At 42.7% G+C, this 16753-nt stretch overlaps 1 protein-coding gene and 1 non-coding gene across 2 annotated transcripts in view; one reads left to right on the plus strand and one right to left on the minus strand.

Annotated features, from left to right (window-relative positions):
- The window catches only part of DNAH11 (dynein axonemal heavy chain 11), a 331898-nt gene that overhangs the window by 169854 nt on the left and 145291 nt on the right, over positions 1–16753 (plus strand). The window contains 5 exon segments of the mRNA XM_049785980.1: positions 2182–2313; positions 9718–9891; positions 12800–13004; positions 14067–14232; positions 15581–15683. Of these exon segments, the coding sequence (XP_049641937.1) occupies positions 2182–2313; positions 9718–9891; positions 12800–13004; positions 14067–14232; positions 15581–15683 (780 nt within the window).
- LOC126026323 (small nucleolar RNA SNORA51) lies at positions 522–657 on the minus strand. Its single transcript, XR_007501617.1, has one exon. It is a non-coding gene; the product is annotated as a small nucleolar RNA SNORA51 (small nucleolar RNA).

Here is a 16753-nt window from a genome sequence, read left to right on the forward strand (position 1 = left end):
CATGGCATGAGGCTAGGAAGGCAACACAGAGGGCAGGCAATCCACAGGAAGAAAACATGAAAAACAGTCTGAAGGAAACTTGAGGAACTCTATGTTAGGGAACTAGCTCAGGGCGTGTCTGTTATCACGTAGGCTCTCCCGTGGAAAACTGTGCAGCAGCAACATTCCCTTTATTACTGACCTGTCAGCTCTGCACACAAGCTATTTTGGGAGCCAGCTGAGTACAACAACATTTCACCTAGCGAAGATGAAGAACAAGTTCCTGAATAGCATTTTTTCCAAGGTTAAATTTAGTCTGCTGGCCTTCCCTTCTTCCAAAATGACCGGGGCTCAGACTGCCGGTCTGAGTTAAATTTATAACAACAGGTGGGAGGAAGGACTGTCCACACTAAGAAAAAGTGGACAACCAGATGTCAAACAAGAGGGAACTCATCCAATAAGCAACTTCCTCCAGTGGAAGGCTATGTACTCATTTCTAATCACTGGGGGGGTGGATAATACCAATGGTGGGTTTTTTTTTTTTTTGCCCCCCCCCAATTCACAATACAGACCAGGCAAAGGGCCTGTGTTGAGGTGTATATGGGGTTCATTTACTGTACCTCCTCTTTCTATACAGTCAGTGTAAAGAACACAGCCTGTGGTAAGAATTGGGAGGCCTGAGGCCGGAGAGATAGCATGGAGGTAAGGTGTTTGCCTTTCATGCAAAAGGTCATCAGTTCGAATCTTGGGGTCCCATATGGTCTCCCGTGCTTGCCAGGAGCAATTTCTGAGCATGGAGCCAGGAATAACTCCTGAGCATAGCCGGGTGTGACCCAAAAACCAAAAAAAAAAAAAAAAAAAAAAAAGAATTGGGAGGCCTTTTCTTTTTCTTTTTTTAAATTTTTTTATATATATATTTTTCACCAGTGCAACATTCCCATGACCAATAAATATCCCAAGTGTCCTTCCTCCCCACTCCACACTGGCCTGTACTCTAGACAGGCTTTCTAAGTATTTCTTTTTTTTTTTTTTTTTTTGGTTTTTGGGCCACACCCAGTGACACTCAGGAGTTATTCCTGGCTATGCGCTCAGAAGTCGCTCCTGGCTTGGGGGACCATTTGGGACGTTGGGGGAATCGAACCGCGGTCTGTCCTAGGCTAGCGCTGGCAAGGCAGACACCTTACCTCTAGCGCCACCGCGCCGGCCCCTCTAGACAGGCTTTCTACTACTTTATTTAAAAACATTTTAAAAAATGTTTAGAGTGAGTTTGGTTTTTGGGCCACTCCTGGTGGTGTTCAGGGTTATTGTTGGCTCCGCACTCAGAAACCACTCCTGGTAGGCTCAGGGAACCATATGGGATGCCAGGAATCAAACCTGGGTTCTTTCTGAGTTGGCCGCATGCAAAGCAAACACCCTACTGCTGTGCTATCGCTCTGGCCCTGAGTTTGTGGATTGTTTTGGGATTTGTTTGTTTATTTTTTTTTATTTTGGGTCATACCCGGCAGCACTCAGGGGTTACTCCCGGCTCTATGCTCAGAAATCGCTCCTGGCAGGGTTGGTGGACAATATGGGATGCCGGGATTTGAACCACTGTCCTTGTGCATGCAAGGCAAATGCCTTACCTCCATGCTATCTCTCCAGCCTCCTGAGTTTGTTTTTAAGTGAGAAAGTAAGTGGGCTGGAGGCTGGAGCAATAGCATAGCAGGTAGGGCATTTGCCTTGTATGCAGCTGACTCAGATTTGATCCCCAGTATCCCATATGGTCCCTGAACCTACCATGAGTGATTTCTGAGCAAAGAGTCAGGAGAAACCCCTGAGCACAGCTGTGTGTGCCCCCTCCCCATAAAAGGAAAGAAAATAGGAGTTTTAGAGTCTAGTGTGCATAAAAAAAGAAATGATACTCATTAATTTCTCTTTTTGCTTATATGTATTATGGCATTATTAATCTAATCAGATATTTTAATTTTGGGGATTCTTTTTACAGGTTTTTATTTTAATATTCTAGAAGATCAGTTCGGTAAAAGTGGCTGACCTACCACTGACCTTAATAATCTGTCTTTCTCCCTGTGTGGCACATTATAGCAGTGGAGGAAGTCGAAAATCTCAGGTGGATTAAAAGACTTTATTTGTAAAAGGTCCTGTCAACTTATTACAGAATTTTTTTTACATGTTTTCCCTCAATGACTATTTCTTGTTCTTCAGACCATTTGTGTTCTTCTCGAGTGCTTGTTGACTCCGGAAAATATTCCTTCTGACAGCCCCAAAGAAGTTTATGAAGTCTATTTTGTCTTTGCTTGTATCTGGGCATTTGGAGGTACTTTACCTCAAGATCAGGTATGTTTAAAAGTATACAGAGTCTGCTCCGTTGGTGGGTGGGTGCCAATATCTGTCATCTCGGTGATCATGTTCTATCATCTTGAGTCCCGTTTGCATTTATATCTCACGGAAGTCTGCCCACTATCTCAGCAAATTCATCCCACCCACTTTAACAGGCAATGCCAGCCAAATCCACAGCCTTCCAGTAGCTCTGTCTTCTGTGTTCACAGCTCTGGGTATCCTCTTGCCCCAGGAGAAGGGCTAGCTGTAGGCTGTTCTGAAGGTACTTCATGTTGCCAACATGTATCCTCTGACATTTGCTCTTGATTTTTGTTTTTGGGTCACACCTGGCAGTGCTCAGGGATTATTCCTGGCTTTACGCTCAGAAATCGCTCCTGGCAGGCTCAGGGGGCCATATGAGATGCTTGGATTTGAACCACTGTCCTTCTACATGTAAGGCAAACGCCTTACCTCCTTGCTATCTTTCCAGCCTTTTGCTCTTGATTTCTTAGTGATCTCTCTGTTCCTCCAGTCCTGCTTCCCAGCCTAACTAAAGAGTCATTGGGTGTGAGATCCTTTCAGTATCAGTTTCTTTTTTTTTTTCCAGAAAAATTTTTTTTAATTTAAACACCTTGATTACATACATGATTGTGTTTGGGTTTCAGTCATGTAAAGAACACCCCCCATCACCAGTGCAACATTCCCATCACCAATGTCCCAAGTCTCCCTCCTCCCCACCCGACCCCCGCCTGGACTCTAAACAGGCTCTCCATTTCCCTCATACATTCTCATTATTAGGACAGTTCAAAATGTAGTGATTTCTCTAACTAAACTCATCACTCTTTGTGGCGAGCTTCCTGAGGTGAGCTGGAACTTCCAGCTCTTTTCTCTTTTGTGTCTGAAAATTATTATTGCAAGAATGTCTGTCATTTTTCTTAAAACCCATAGATGAGTGAGACCATTCTGCGTTTTTCTCTCTCTCCTCTCTGACTTATTTCACTCAGCATAAGTTTCACAATAGCAGTTGTTAAGTCGACTCTTTGTCAGCCTCCCATCTTTGTTTCTAGATGCTCTGGGGCTTGGAGTTCTCTGCATAGGCTGTGATAAACAAGTATCAGGGCTTAAACAATAGACTTGTCTTTTTTTCTTGTATATGAAGCTGCAAATCCCAGATATCTGATAGCTGTAGTCCACCAAGGGCTCTCCATCTGAGGTTTCTGGAAGAGATCTTCATGCTGTAGTTCCACCTGGAAGCGAAAGACATAAAAAGCTGTCTGGTCCCTCCTATCAGGTTGATTATTGGTCCTTTCTCCCCACTATTTCCTCCCCTAGGCCTTAGTTTCCGGTATCTAGACAGTGGAGGTGAGTATGTTTGTAGGGGTCCCAGTCCCATCCAGAGCCCATAGCAGTCTCCATAACTCTCCTATCTCTGGCTTCTCTTTTCACTGGGGATGCTTGGTAGGCTCACACAGTGGTGCTCAGTGTCTTACTCCTAGCACAAAGGATCATTCCTGGCAGTGCTTTGTATGCCATGTACACAGTGTCAGGATCCAACCTGGGTCAGCCATGTGCAAAGCCAGCTGCTTAAGTCCCGAAGTCTCCAGTTCAGGTCTCCAGTGCTCTTAACTAATCATCTTCATACATGATTTCCATAATAGCCATTGGGGAACTCAGGCTAATCCTTAGTGAACTGATGCTCCCAGGTCTGAATGGCATCTCAAGCAGTCCAACAGTTCACTTGGAGATTCTGATTTCTTTTCAAACAACTTACACAAACTTGTATACACAAATGCACACACACACACACACACACACACACACACACACACACACACACACACACACAGCTTAAATTTTCCAGACTGTCAGCTGGGTCATGTTCAACTTTACAGGCTCGCATACCTACTTTCTACCACAAGTCTCTAGATTTTTCACTGGTAATTTTTGGATTTTCCTCCTGGCATCTGTCCTTACTGCAGATAAAAGAAAGTTCAGCAGTGACCCTGAGAGAAGGTTCCAGAATCCAGTTTTCTACACATTTTGTAAACCCTTGCCTGGTTTCCTGGTGGCTCTCCTAGTCTGTGTCTTTTTGTTTGTTTGTTTGTTTGTTTTTTGGGTCACACCGGGCAGTGCTCAGGGCCAACGCCCTACTTCCCTGCTATCTCTTCAGCCTGAGTTTCCAGGTTTATTTTTGTGCAGATTTCAAGATGGCTTATTCCAAGCCCTCAGCATACTTCCTAACAGTGGAGACACTTTCAAGTAAAGACACTTGAAATTGTTGAACTCACATTTGGCCTTGAGACTCTTAGGCCAACTCCTTTTATGTTTTCAACTTTACAGCTTCTCCTCTGCAAGTCTGACATAAGTAAAAAACATAGGGTGGGGCCCGGAGAGATAGCACAGCAGCGTTTGCCTTGCAAGCAGCCGATCCAGGACCAAAGGTGGTTGGTTCGAATCCCGGTGTCCCATATGGTCCCCCGTGCTTGCCAGGAGCTAGTTCTGAGCAGACAGCTAGAAGTAACCCTTGAGCACCGCCGGGTGTGGCCCAAAAACCAAAAAAAAAAAAGCAAAAAAAAAACATAGGGTGGTGGTGATGATGATGTGGACTAGGAAGCAGGGGCACAGGGAGGGGAAGGTGCTTGGTAGTGTCCAGTTTCTGGCTTAAACAACTGGCTGGAAGGTGGTGTACCTAGGAAATGGAGAGAAGGAAAAAACCTCAAAGGACAGAGGATGGACCTATGAGAAGAAGTGGAAATGGCCCAGCCAGCCATTGTACTTAGGGGATTTTATGTGGTCTTGCAGCACTGGAAAAGGAAACATCTTGGCTCAAAGGGCCAGTGCACAGAATTTGCATGGGGGAGAACCAAGTTTCATTCCTCAAGCACCACCAGGAGTAACCCCTGAGCAATACTTTGTGAGTAGCTCCAGACCACTGCTGGGGTTACCTCCAAACCAAAAAACAAATAACTTCGTAGAAAGTACAGGAAAGGGATAAAGCAAAGCAAACAGATCTGCACACACACCGAATAAGGAGCCCTCAGGATACCGATTGCACCTTTGAGAAAAATGACATGATTCTTCAAACTTCAATTAAAAACATCAAAGGCTTTAGAAAGCAATTGGAAATTACTGAAGGGACTCTGGCTTTGAGAAAGGCTGGACAGGAGATCTAGGAAGCCAAGAGAGCACCCCACTTTTTTTATAGATATGACTGACAGTAGCCCAGTAATAAGTAGCAGACCTACCCCACAGTTCACAACAGATTTTATAGCAGGCAGACCAAGCCTTTACTTACTTTAAGTGAAAGTTTCCTGGTTTACCTGGTGGACATGATGTTTTCCCATCTAATGCAGCTCTTAAGACACAAACTAGGAGGGCTGGAGCGATAGTACGGAGGAAGGGCATTTGCCTTACATGCAGAAGGACGGTGATTCAAATCCTCTCACCCCATATGGTCCCCCGAGCCTGCCAGGAGCGATTTCTGAGTGTAGAGTCAGGAGTAAACCCTGAGTGCTGCTGGGTGTGACTGAAAAAACAAGCAAACAAACAAACAAACAAAAAACCCTGGAAACTCTTAGAGATAAGGACCATCTCCAAGCTTCCACTTCAGTTTAGTTCTCAGTTTCTGTTGCCTTTGGGAATTTGTTGTATACCTTGACATTTCTCACTTTTCTGAAGTAACCCTCTCCTCATTGATCTTTCAGCTTCTGTACTTACTCTACTATACATTCACCATTCATCAGTCAGAGTGATTTTTTTCATTGTACTTGTAAATATGGGATATTCTCCAAAGATTAAAATACTTTACTGTGTCTCTTTTATCATAAAGATAAAATTAAAACCACTGAAGGTCCAGGGAAAATACCTTGCTCTGGGTTTGATAACTGACACCCGGCAGCACTCAGGGGTCACTCCTGGCAGGCTTGGGGGACATATGGGATGCTGGGATTTGAACCACCATCCTTCTGCTTGCAAGGCAAATGTCCCACCTCCATGCCATCTCTCTGACCCCAAATGAAGACTTGTAGTCCCTTTTCAAGGTCTCTGTGTCTTTCCCTGCCTACTCTTTTTATATCTTGCTTGTTGCTCCTCCTTCCTGTTACTATCCCACCAGCTGCACGAGCCAAGTTATTCTCACTCCATGCAGACTTTACTTGTGTGCTTATTTTTTACTTCAGCTGCCATAACCCTTCTCTTCTCTTGTGTTAGGTTCCTCATAAATTCTGGCTTTTGTCATAGTTACTAAACAGACCCATTTTCTTTTATTTGAAATAGTGAATCAAAGAGTTGTTCCTAAAAGAAATTAGTGAGGAAGTGGTCAGGTGAAATAAATTTAGATATAAGTTAGAAATGAGCTGTCTTTCACCTACAGAACAGGGCACACCCTAAATAATAGCTTTTGAAATGTGTGCACAGAAGCAGGCAGGGGAGAGAAGTGGGGGGTCTAGGGAGATTAGTAGTGGAAAATGTGCACTGGTGAAAGTTGTTGGACATTGTATGACTGAAACTCAATCATGAGGACCAGAGAGATAGCATGGAAGTAAGGCAATTTGCTTTGCATGCAGAAAGACGGTGGTTCGAATCCCAGTATCCCATATGGTACTCTGAGCCTGTCAGGAGTGATTTCTGAGCACAGAACCAGGAGTAACCCCTGAGCGCTGCTGGGTGTGACCCAGAGACCAAAAAAAAAAAAAAAAAAAGAAATCATGAACAACTGTGTAACTATGTATCTCATTGATACATAGTTTATTAAAACAATTCGTTTATTAAAACAAAAAAAATATCAGAGGCATCCTAATTAATTTTGGGGGGGGAGGGTTGGTTTTTTGGACCACACCCAGTGACGCTCAGGGATCACTCCTGGCTATGTGCTCAGAAATTGCTCCTGGCTTGGGGGACCATATGGGACACTGGGGGATCGAACCAAGCTCTGTCCTAGGCTAGCTCTGGCCCCGCATTCTAATTTTTAAACTATCCCTAGACCTATTTAAAAGAAAAATTGGTCGAATTTTACTAGTACATTTTAATCTAGGCTTTCTACATATTATAAATTTTGACACAAATAAAATAATTTTTTCTGTCAATAGTAATAGTTGTTGAACTAAAGCAGGGAAGTTTTTGGGTTTTTTTTTGGGGGGGGGTCACACCCAGCAGCACTCAGTGGTTACTCCTGGCTCTATGCTCAGAAATTGCCCCTGGCAGGCACGGGGGCCCATATGGGATGCCGGGATTCGAACCACCGTCCTTCTGCATGAAAGGCAAAATGCCTTACCTCCATGCTATCTCTCCAGTCCCAGGGAAGCTTTTCTAGGGTAAGGAATTATTCCACACCCTGGTCTGTAAAACTAAATGATGCTGTCTTTATTCATATCTGAGGCACTGTGTGTGCATAGCACTGTTTACTGAGCTGGTTTGGACAGTGGTAAAACTGGTCTTAGCACAGATATTCCCCAGTCTCCAGTCAGCCTCCCTAGTCCCTCCTCCACATGTGTACTCAGCCACAGACAGAAACTTAAGGACAGTGCAGGAAAAGCATGTCTGATTTTCTTTGTCTGAAGGAAAAAGGATGGCAGTATGGAGTATGTGAACATACACACAGGGTTTCAGGGCACTTTGGAGTTTCCTAGACCACTGAACCCTCAGGTCCAGGCCTTTATGCCTCTATCACAGGCTACTCATCCTCTGGTGTCAAGGGTTTGTTCAGTTGGTGGTGCTCAGTTGCCATTCTCCTGTCTCATTCAAGGTCCCAACCCCTCATTTGTCCCTAACATTTTATCAAAAAACGAATTGTTTTTCACGGAGAAGATTCTCTTCCTCCCTCCCATCCATTTTCACTGTGGTCTTTTCTGTGCAACAGAAGATTATTGGTAGAAATAAGCACCCACTTGTATCCTGGGCGCTATTTCCTTTGAGGAGCAGAAGCTTCTCAGCTTAATATATTCCCATCTGTTAATCTCTGCTTTCACTTGCTTGGAGAGTGCAGTTTCCTCCTTGAAAATGCCTGTAGTCTCAATGTCCTGTGAGAAACTATTCACCCAATACCCATCAGATAAGGGCTAATCTCCAAAATATACAAGGCACTGACAGAACTTTACAAGAAAAAAACATCTAATCCCATCAAAAAATGGGGAGAAGAAATGGACAGACACTTTGACAAAGAAGAAATACAAATGGCCAAAGGACACATGAAAAAATGCTCCACATCACTAATCATCAGGGAGATGCAAATCAAAACAACTATGAGGTACCACCTCTCACCCCAGAGATTGGCACACATCACAAAGAATGAGAACAAGCAGTGTTGGCAGGGATGTGGAGAGAAAGGAACTCTTATCCACTGCTGGTGGGAATGCTGTCTAGTTCAACCTTTATGGAAAGCAATATGGAGATTCCTCCAAAAACTGGAATCGAGCTCCCATATGATCCAGCTATACCACTCCTAGGAATATACCCTAGGAACACAAAAATACAATACAAAAACCCCTTCCTTACACCTGTATTCATTGCAGCACTATTTACCATAGCAAGACTCTGGAAACAACCAAGATACCCTTAACAGACAAATGGCTAAAGAAACTGTGGTACATATACACAATGGAATATTACACAGCTGTCAGGAGAGATGAAGTCATGAAATTTTCCTATACATGGATGTACATGGAATCTATTATGCTGAGTGAAATAAGTCAGAGAGAGAGAAAAATGCAGAATGGTCTCACTCATCTATGGGTTTTAAGAAAAATGAAAGCCGTTCTTGCAATAATAATTTTCAGACACAAAAGAGAAAAGGGCTGGAAGTTACAGCTCACCTCATGAAGCTCACCACAAAAGGGATGAGTTTTATTAGGGAAATAACTACATTTCGAACTATCCTAATAATAAGAATGTATGAAGGAAACAGAAAGCCTGTCTAGAGTACAGGCGGGGGTTGGTGGGGAGCAGGAAGACTTGGGACATTGTTGCACTGGTGATGGGTGGTGTTCTTTACATGAAACCCAAACAACACAATCATGTATGTAATCAAGGTGTTTAAATAAAAAATATATTTAAAAAAAGGAAATAAGCACCCACTGTTTGATACCTGCTGTGATGAAACCAAGTATATTTCTCACCTGGCAATTTGCTTGATAGTTTGTTACTGGATTGAATAATCCAGGAAAATCCAGGGTTCACCTAACCTTCCCTTGCTCTTTAGTAATTATTCCAGACCACAATGGACATTTCTTCCAGCTTTCTACAACTCTGACATGATCCACGCATGCTTGGGTCTTGTTTATTTTCCTTGGGTTCGTTGCTTGCTCCCAGGTATAGCCATAACCCCTCACCCTGCCCACCTTGCATTGAGCAGGATCTGGAGGGGCTTTGTTGACTTTCAGAAATGACCTTAGAGTGTGGAGTAAGGATTTGTCTTATTCTCCTCAGCTGTCTGGTTATCAAGCTGAATTCAGCCGGTGGTGGCATAAAGAAATGAAAGCTGTGAAGTTTCCATCGCAGGGAACAATCTTTGACTATTATCTGGATCACAAAACGAAGAAATTTTTGCCTTGGACTGATAAAATCCCAGAGCTGACTGTGGATCCAGATGTCCCTCTGCAGGTAGGTGTAGGGGGATGATGTAGGTTCAGTTGTAGGTTCTTCTGAACCTCCCTCACCCCCTTCTCTAGCAGTGGAGTCATACAAATTTCCCCTCAATGCAGAAATCACTATGTTGATATTCTCAACTCACGACATCTTTCCTTGGAAAGGAGAATTTCACTTACAGAATTTAGTCAATTATAGTCAATATAGACATATTGATTTGTAGTCAATAGAATATGGACTTCTAGTCAGTTTTTCTGTCTACAGATTACTGGGCTGCGTTTTATTTTGAACAATTCTGTGTAAACAACTTTGTTCATAATTTCCTAGAAATTGTGTGCATTTTGTGAAAATGTTTTTGTTTCAGCAATGCACCCTCACACTTTGTTGTTGTTGATGGTTGGGAAAGCACCCTGTGGTTGTGGTGCTAAAGGATCAAATCCAGGGCCTCCAACACCACTTTGGCCTTTTGTTTGGGCTTACCTAACCATAAATCTCTCTGATTCTACTTCTCAACATTTTTCTCTGCCTCCATAAGCCACACTAATGCATTTACTTCATTTCTTCAACACGTGAGTTTTCCATTCATGTGACAGCCAAACAAGCCTACGTGGATCTTTTGGTCTCTCTCCCTTGATTTGTCTTCCACTTTTCTCTGATGTGAAGTTATTCTTCCATCAGTGTATCCAGATTCTGTGTTCCTGCTCAAAATTATATTGCTCAAAATCAATAGAAACAAATTCTGTTTCTTTTTTGGAGCTGTTGATTGTTTGAAGTAGTCTTGATTGAAGTAGTGGCTTAGATGTGTTGAAATCTGGTGATCTCTGGTGTCAAATGAGGGGATACAAAATGAAAAAAAGCATAATTTGTGCCCCCCTTTCCCTACTCACACCCTTTGGCCATCGATACAAAGCACCACAATGTAGGTTTGCTGTCACCAGCAGAAATGTATTTACCTCAGAGTTCTGTAGACTGGGAATGCAACATTGGGACCCAACAGTATTGATTCCCTTTAAAGTCTCAGGACTTGAGGAAGGGAACCATAATAAACCTTGAGGTTTATTCAGGGCAGCCTAACTTTCATCTTCAACTGTGTGCTTCTTGTAGGTCTTGTCCTCACCTGAGAGCTTCCCTTTGTACAAGGACACCATGGGCTGTAGTCCCAAAACAAAACAAAACAAAGCCAAAAAATAAGATTTCATGTTCTGTATGTTCCTGTCATTCTGTTGTCCTGAACTTATATTTGAGTTTTTAACCCCAGCTCCTTCATTTTGTTGTATTCCTGTAAACCACCTTAATCTTTTGTGAAAATATATGGTGTTCAGAGAAAATAATGTAGCATTTATCTTGCTCATGATCAACTCATGTTTAGTCCCCAACAATATGTAAATAGTCCCCTGAGATACCTGAGTAGAGACAGGAGTAATCCTTGTGTGGCTCATAAATTTTTGTACCAATGATACAGAATTATGTAAACCAGGTTTTGGGCCAGCAACAATGTCATAGAAGGTTTTTTGTTTGTTTTGTTTTTGGGTCACACCCAGTGGCACTCAGGAATTAATCCTGGCTTTGCACTCAGAGGTTGCTCCTGGCAGGCTCAGGGGACCATATGAGATGCTGGGATTTGAACCAGGGTCTGTCCTGTGTTGATCATGTGCAAGGCAAATGCCTTACTACTGTGCTACCACTTCAGCCCTGTCATATTTTTTAATAAAACAATGCATAATGCGTTTAAAACATTTGCATAATATGCACTAACCTAGGACGGACTGCAGTTCGATCCCCTGGCATCCCATATGGGATCCCCCAAGCCATGAATATATTCTGAGTACATAGTCAGGAATAACCCGAGCGTCACTGGGTGTGGCCCAAAAACCAAAAATTAAAAAAAATTATAATATGTTTAAAGCATGCTTTGAATTTTTAAATTTATCACAAGAATTAAAGCCACTGTCTCCCCATAAGCTGCTCTCTCTTCATGCTAGATTTCTTTAGTATAAATTGTGCCTCATCCTTTGTCACTTAAATTTTTTAAGCTATACTCATAGCTTACTCTGGGTATTGTGTTCAAGGAACCATATGCAGTACCAAGGATCAAAACCAGGGTTAGCTGCATACTTCACTATAGTCTCTCTGGTCTTTTGTCACTTAATCTGACCAGACAAGGCTTTGCTCTCAGTTTTCATTTTGTGTCTTGGTTTCCTAGCTGACTTGTTGGGCCCTCAAGAGTACTGGCCAGAAGAGTGACACTAGGGTACTAGAACTTAGTTTGGACAAAGTAAATCTATTGTTTATGTGCTAGAACATTGACTTCCCTGCCTAATTGCTCTCTCTCTCTCTCTCTCTCTCTCTCTCTCTCTCTCTCTCTCTCTCTCTCTGTGCAAACTGTGATGTTTGAGCTCTGATGATTTGGAAATGAAATGAGAGCCAAGGTAGCTAACACAGAAGGCTCTTATATGTTCTTCATGCACGAGATCCAGGTTCCATCTCCAGCAATGCATACCTCCACACCCCTAGAACCACCAGATTTGATCCCTGAATGCTCTCCAGCTATACTCTCCAAGCACTGCTAGGTGGATCCTAAAAGAAAAACAATAACAACAACAAAAAGTGGAGTGGAGAGATGGTACAGTGGGTAGGGCATTTGTCTTGCACATGGTGCACCCAGGTTCAATTTCAGGCAGTCGGTATGTTTCCCCAAGCCCACCAAGACTGATTCCTGAGATTGTTCACAGACAGAAGTAGCCCCTGAATATTGCTAGGTATGACCCATAAACAAAAAAAAAAAGGAGAAAATAAAATTAGTTGAGTTCAAGGTGATACACTGAACTCAGGATTCTTTGGGATGCTGATGAGACTCTTTAAATTCAGATAAAAAAAAAAAACTGGAATGCCTGTCTGAGTTGTTTTCTCTCTATCTCCCTAGAAACACCTTGTCCACACTTCAGAGACAACTCGGCTTAGGTATTTCATGGAATTGTTGCTTGAGAAAAGACAACCGCTCATGCTGATTGGAAATGCTGGGGTGGGAAAAACCCTCTTTGTCGGGGACGTGCTGGCAAAGCTGTCTGAGGATTACCTGGTGTCCCGTGTGCCTTTCAACTACTACACAACATCTGCAACTCTGCAGCGTGAGTGCCTCTCTGCTCTGTATCCCAGATGCAAGATCACACACTTTCATTTGTAGACAGGAGACATAATCATTGGTGAGGGCACTTACCTTGCCATTGGATGACCCTAGTTTAATTCCCAGAACCACACAAGGTTCCCTAAATACCACCTTGAGTGAGTGATGCTGAATATGACCCATAAGTAAAACATGCTCTACTGCTCTGCGTGTGTTTTCTGAGTCATGAGGAAATGGAGCTTTGCTATTCACTATTTTCTTAAATATATTATTGGAGATGAATGACTTGATTTGGAGTTTATTTTGTTTGTTTTTGTTTTGGGGCCACAGCCAGTGGTGCTCAGGGCTTATGCCTGGCTTTGCATGGAAATCACTCCTGGCAGGCTTGAGGGACCGTAAGGGTTGTGGGGTACTGAACACAGGCCAACTGCATGTATTTCAAGTGTCCTCCTCTCTGTACTATCGTTCAGACTCCTTAAATAATAGTTTCTTACACATGAATTAATCTACAAGTGCTTTCTCTGATAAATAAAACTTCATCACTTTTGCACTCTATATCATTGTGGAAGGCAAACTTGATGAAATGTTTGTGACAAAATGGCCCATGGTACAAACATAGGCACTTGTCTACCTACCTGATCTTAGAAGAGAGATGTGAAAGTTGCAGAGGGCTTCTCTTGGCTGTCTGTGAGATGTGAATATAAGGATCAGCAAACAGGCCGTGGTTTGCCTTGCCTGTCAGGGGTCCAGAGGAGTGGATGGAGAGTTGGAAAAATGCCCCTGCTGTGCTGACCAGATCTCTTATTCTTGGCAATATCTTGTGATAAGAGGCTGGCAGGGGAGTATGACTGAGATGTGGGCAGAGGAGGTATCACTGGTGGTAACCTGCATAGAGGTCATGCTTGAAGTAATCAAGCAGAAGAGCTAGCAGGCCAAATTTAGGGACTAGACCATATGGGATGCCGGGGGATCAAACCGCAGTCCATCCTACGCTAGCGCTTGCAAGGCAGACACCTTACTTCTAGCGCCACCTTCCCGAGAGGCCACAGTTTCTTATGTGTTTCAGGAATTCTTGAGAAACCACTGGAGAAAAAAGCCGGTCGTAACTATGGCCCAGGAGGCAATAAAAAACTGGTGTATTTTATCGACGACATGAATATGCCTGAAGTGGATGCCTATGGTTCTATCCAGCCCCACACACTGATTCGGCAGCATATTGATTATGGACACTGGTGAGCATTCTACACCCTTTACTTTCTACAGAAATGTCACTGTCATCATGATCACCATGGATGGTGGCATTTACAAATGGAATTGTTCTCATTTCTTCTAGGGGATGCATTTTCTGTGATGACTTTTAGGTTTCCTTTTATATTCCTCTCCATCACAGTAGATAGAATTATTTCCCTTTGTGTCTTGGAAGAATAGGGCTGAAGTAGATCTTAGAAAAGCAAATGAGGTAGCTGGAGCTATAGAAGAGCAAATAGGGCATTCTCCTTGCACACAGCTGACCTGGGTTTGATCCCCAACATCCCATATGGTCCTCCCCAGCACTGCCAGGAGTAGTTCCTGAGTGCAGAGTGTGAGCATTGCTTGGTGTGACCCCAAAACAAACACACATACACACAAGCAAGCAAACTATCCCCTAAACACTCACTCTATCAGCATTAACCATCAAATTGCTGTAGAGGAATGTAACCTGACTCTGTGGGTTGCCTTAAAATATTGTGCCTTTCAGGGTCTCATGATTAACCACAAGGAGAGCTCCCCTTACCTGGTTGAAGATATTTCTCCCTAGAAATTGCTCCCCACCCCCTGACAAGCACTAGCAATGAGGGTATGATGCTTTCATTCTGTAACTTCACTTTTAACATCAAAGGAACCAAAGAACCTTCAGATTCTGAGCTGCGGGGGTTGGGAGTATTTTTTTAGAGTTTATTTGAAGCACCATGATGTATAATAGTGTTAGAGAGAGGGTCTCCTGTCACAACATTCCAACACCATACCCTGCACCAGAGATCACTTCCCTCCCCAAGACCCTCCTCTAAATCTACCCTTAGAAAAGCTCAGTTCTATAGACCAGGTTCTGTTGCCTTTGGAAATTTGGTCTTCCCTTACTCTAATCCACATAGGGGAGAGATCATTCTGTGGCTGTCTCCTTCCAGATGACTTGGCTTAGCATGATATTCTATGTCTATCCATCTAACTGCAATCTGCACAAGTTCCTTTTTGCTTAGAGTTGAATAATATTCCATTGTGTGGATGAATGGCAGTCTCTTTTTCCACCATTTGTGGACACTTGGCTAGTCCAGTGAGATCTTGGCTAGTGTGAACAGTGGTGTGTCAAAAAAAGGAGAACAAATATTTATTGAAACAATGTTTGGGGGCTCTTGAGAGTAGAAGCAAAGAAGGAGAACTGCTGGCTTGCATAGAATGAGCTTCAGCTTTTCTGTCTTTAAGCATTACTGAACATTTGTAAAGATTAGAGTAGGACTGTGAGGTAACTTTCTGGGCAGTGAGGAATTTGATTATGCTGTCATCTCCAATTTGGGACTTCGGAATTTGTTTTCTCTCTTCCAGGTATGACAGACAGAAGGCGACGCTTAAGGAAATCCACAATTGTCAGTACATTGCCTGCATGAACCCCATGGTGGGTAGTTTTACCATCAATCCCCGACTGCAGGTAGGATGCTGAGTGCTGCTCTTTTTCATATAATTCCTAAAGTGGGTCACTGCTTGGTTTTTTTTTTTGTTTGTTTGTTTGTTTGTTTTATGGTTTGGGGAATTAAACTCCAGGTCTCTCGTATACAAAGCATGCACTCAGCCCCATTCCCATACTAAACAGAAGATTTAATTTCACACACCTGATTCTTTGTAGTTTGAAGGGCACAAATTAGAGCTTCTACCAGATGTTTGTAAACATTTTTTAATGAACAAACTTTTCATTTTCCTGTGTTTGTGGAGCAGCCACTCCCAATGAATGACACTGGCCCAGAAATGATGTAAGACTGGGGGCTTGGTGCTGAGTCACCAGGGTCACTTCCAATGGCTCTCTAGTGATCCTGTGGTACTGGAAATATAATTAATCATACATGCCAGCATGTGCTCTGCTCTGCTACATGAATGTCTCCTCAGCTCTGACAGGATTTTTAAATGATCAGTTTGAGATTTACAGAAAATTAGTTGACAGTCCGGAGAGCTCCCATGTCTCGTCAAACATTTTGCATTAGGGTGGTATATTTGTTAATATTGAGCCACTCTTGTTACTAATATACAGCATTTCCATTACCCTACACTCTTTATTCTGAATGCTGGGGGAAATTTATTTGGGACAGGTATTCAGCATTAAAGTTTTATTATTTCATTGCACTAAAAATGTCCAAAAAAAAATTCTTTCCTCCTCCTCCCGTGGAAACCATTTAATACATTTTACTGTGGAAACCACTTCACCCTGTAGCAACCACTTAGTTCTTTTTCTGTCTCCTTAGCTTTGCCTTTTCCAGAGTGCCATCAAGTTGGAATCATTTGACGTGTTTTCAGATTAGCTTCATTTACTTTGCTTACATAGACATTTTTTGATGCATCTGTTTGATTTGATAGCTCATTTCTTTTTATCACCGGATAATATTCTACATAAGCACACAGCACTGTATGTTCATCTACCAAAAAAAAATTCTTAGTTATTTCCAAGTTTGAACAGTTCAGAGACATAGTCTCTGTGCAGATTTTTGGGTGTAGATATTAGCATTTTTG

This window comes from Suncus etruscus, chromosome 13, assembly GCF_024139225.1.
Source record: "Suncus etruscus isolate mSunEtr1 chromosome 13, mSunEtr1.pri.cur, whole genome shotgun sequence".
Taxonomy (NCBI): domain Eukaryota; kingdom Metazoa; phylum Chordata; class Mammalia; order Eulipotyphla; family Soricidae; genus Suncus; species Suncus etruscus.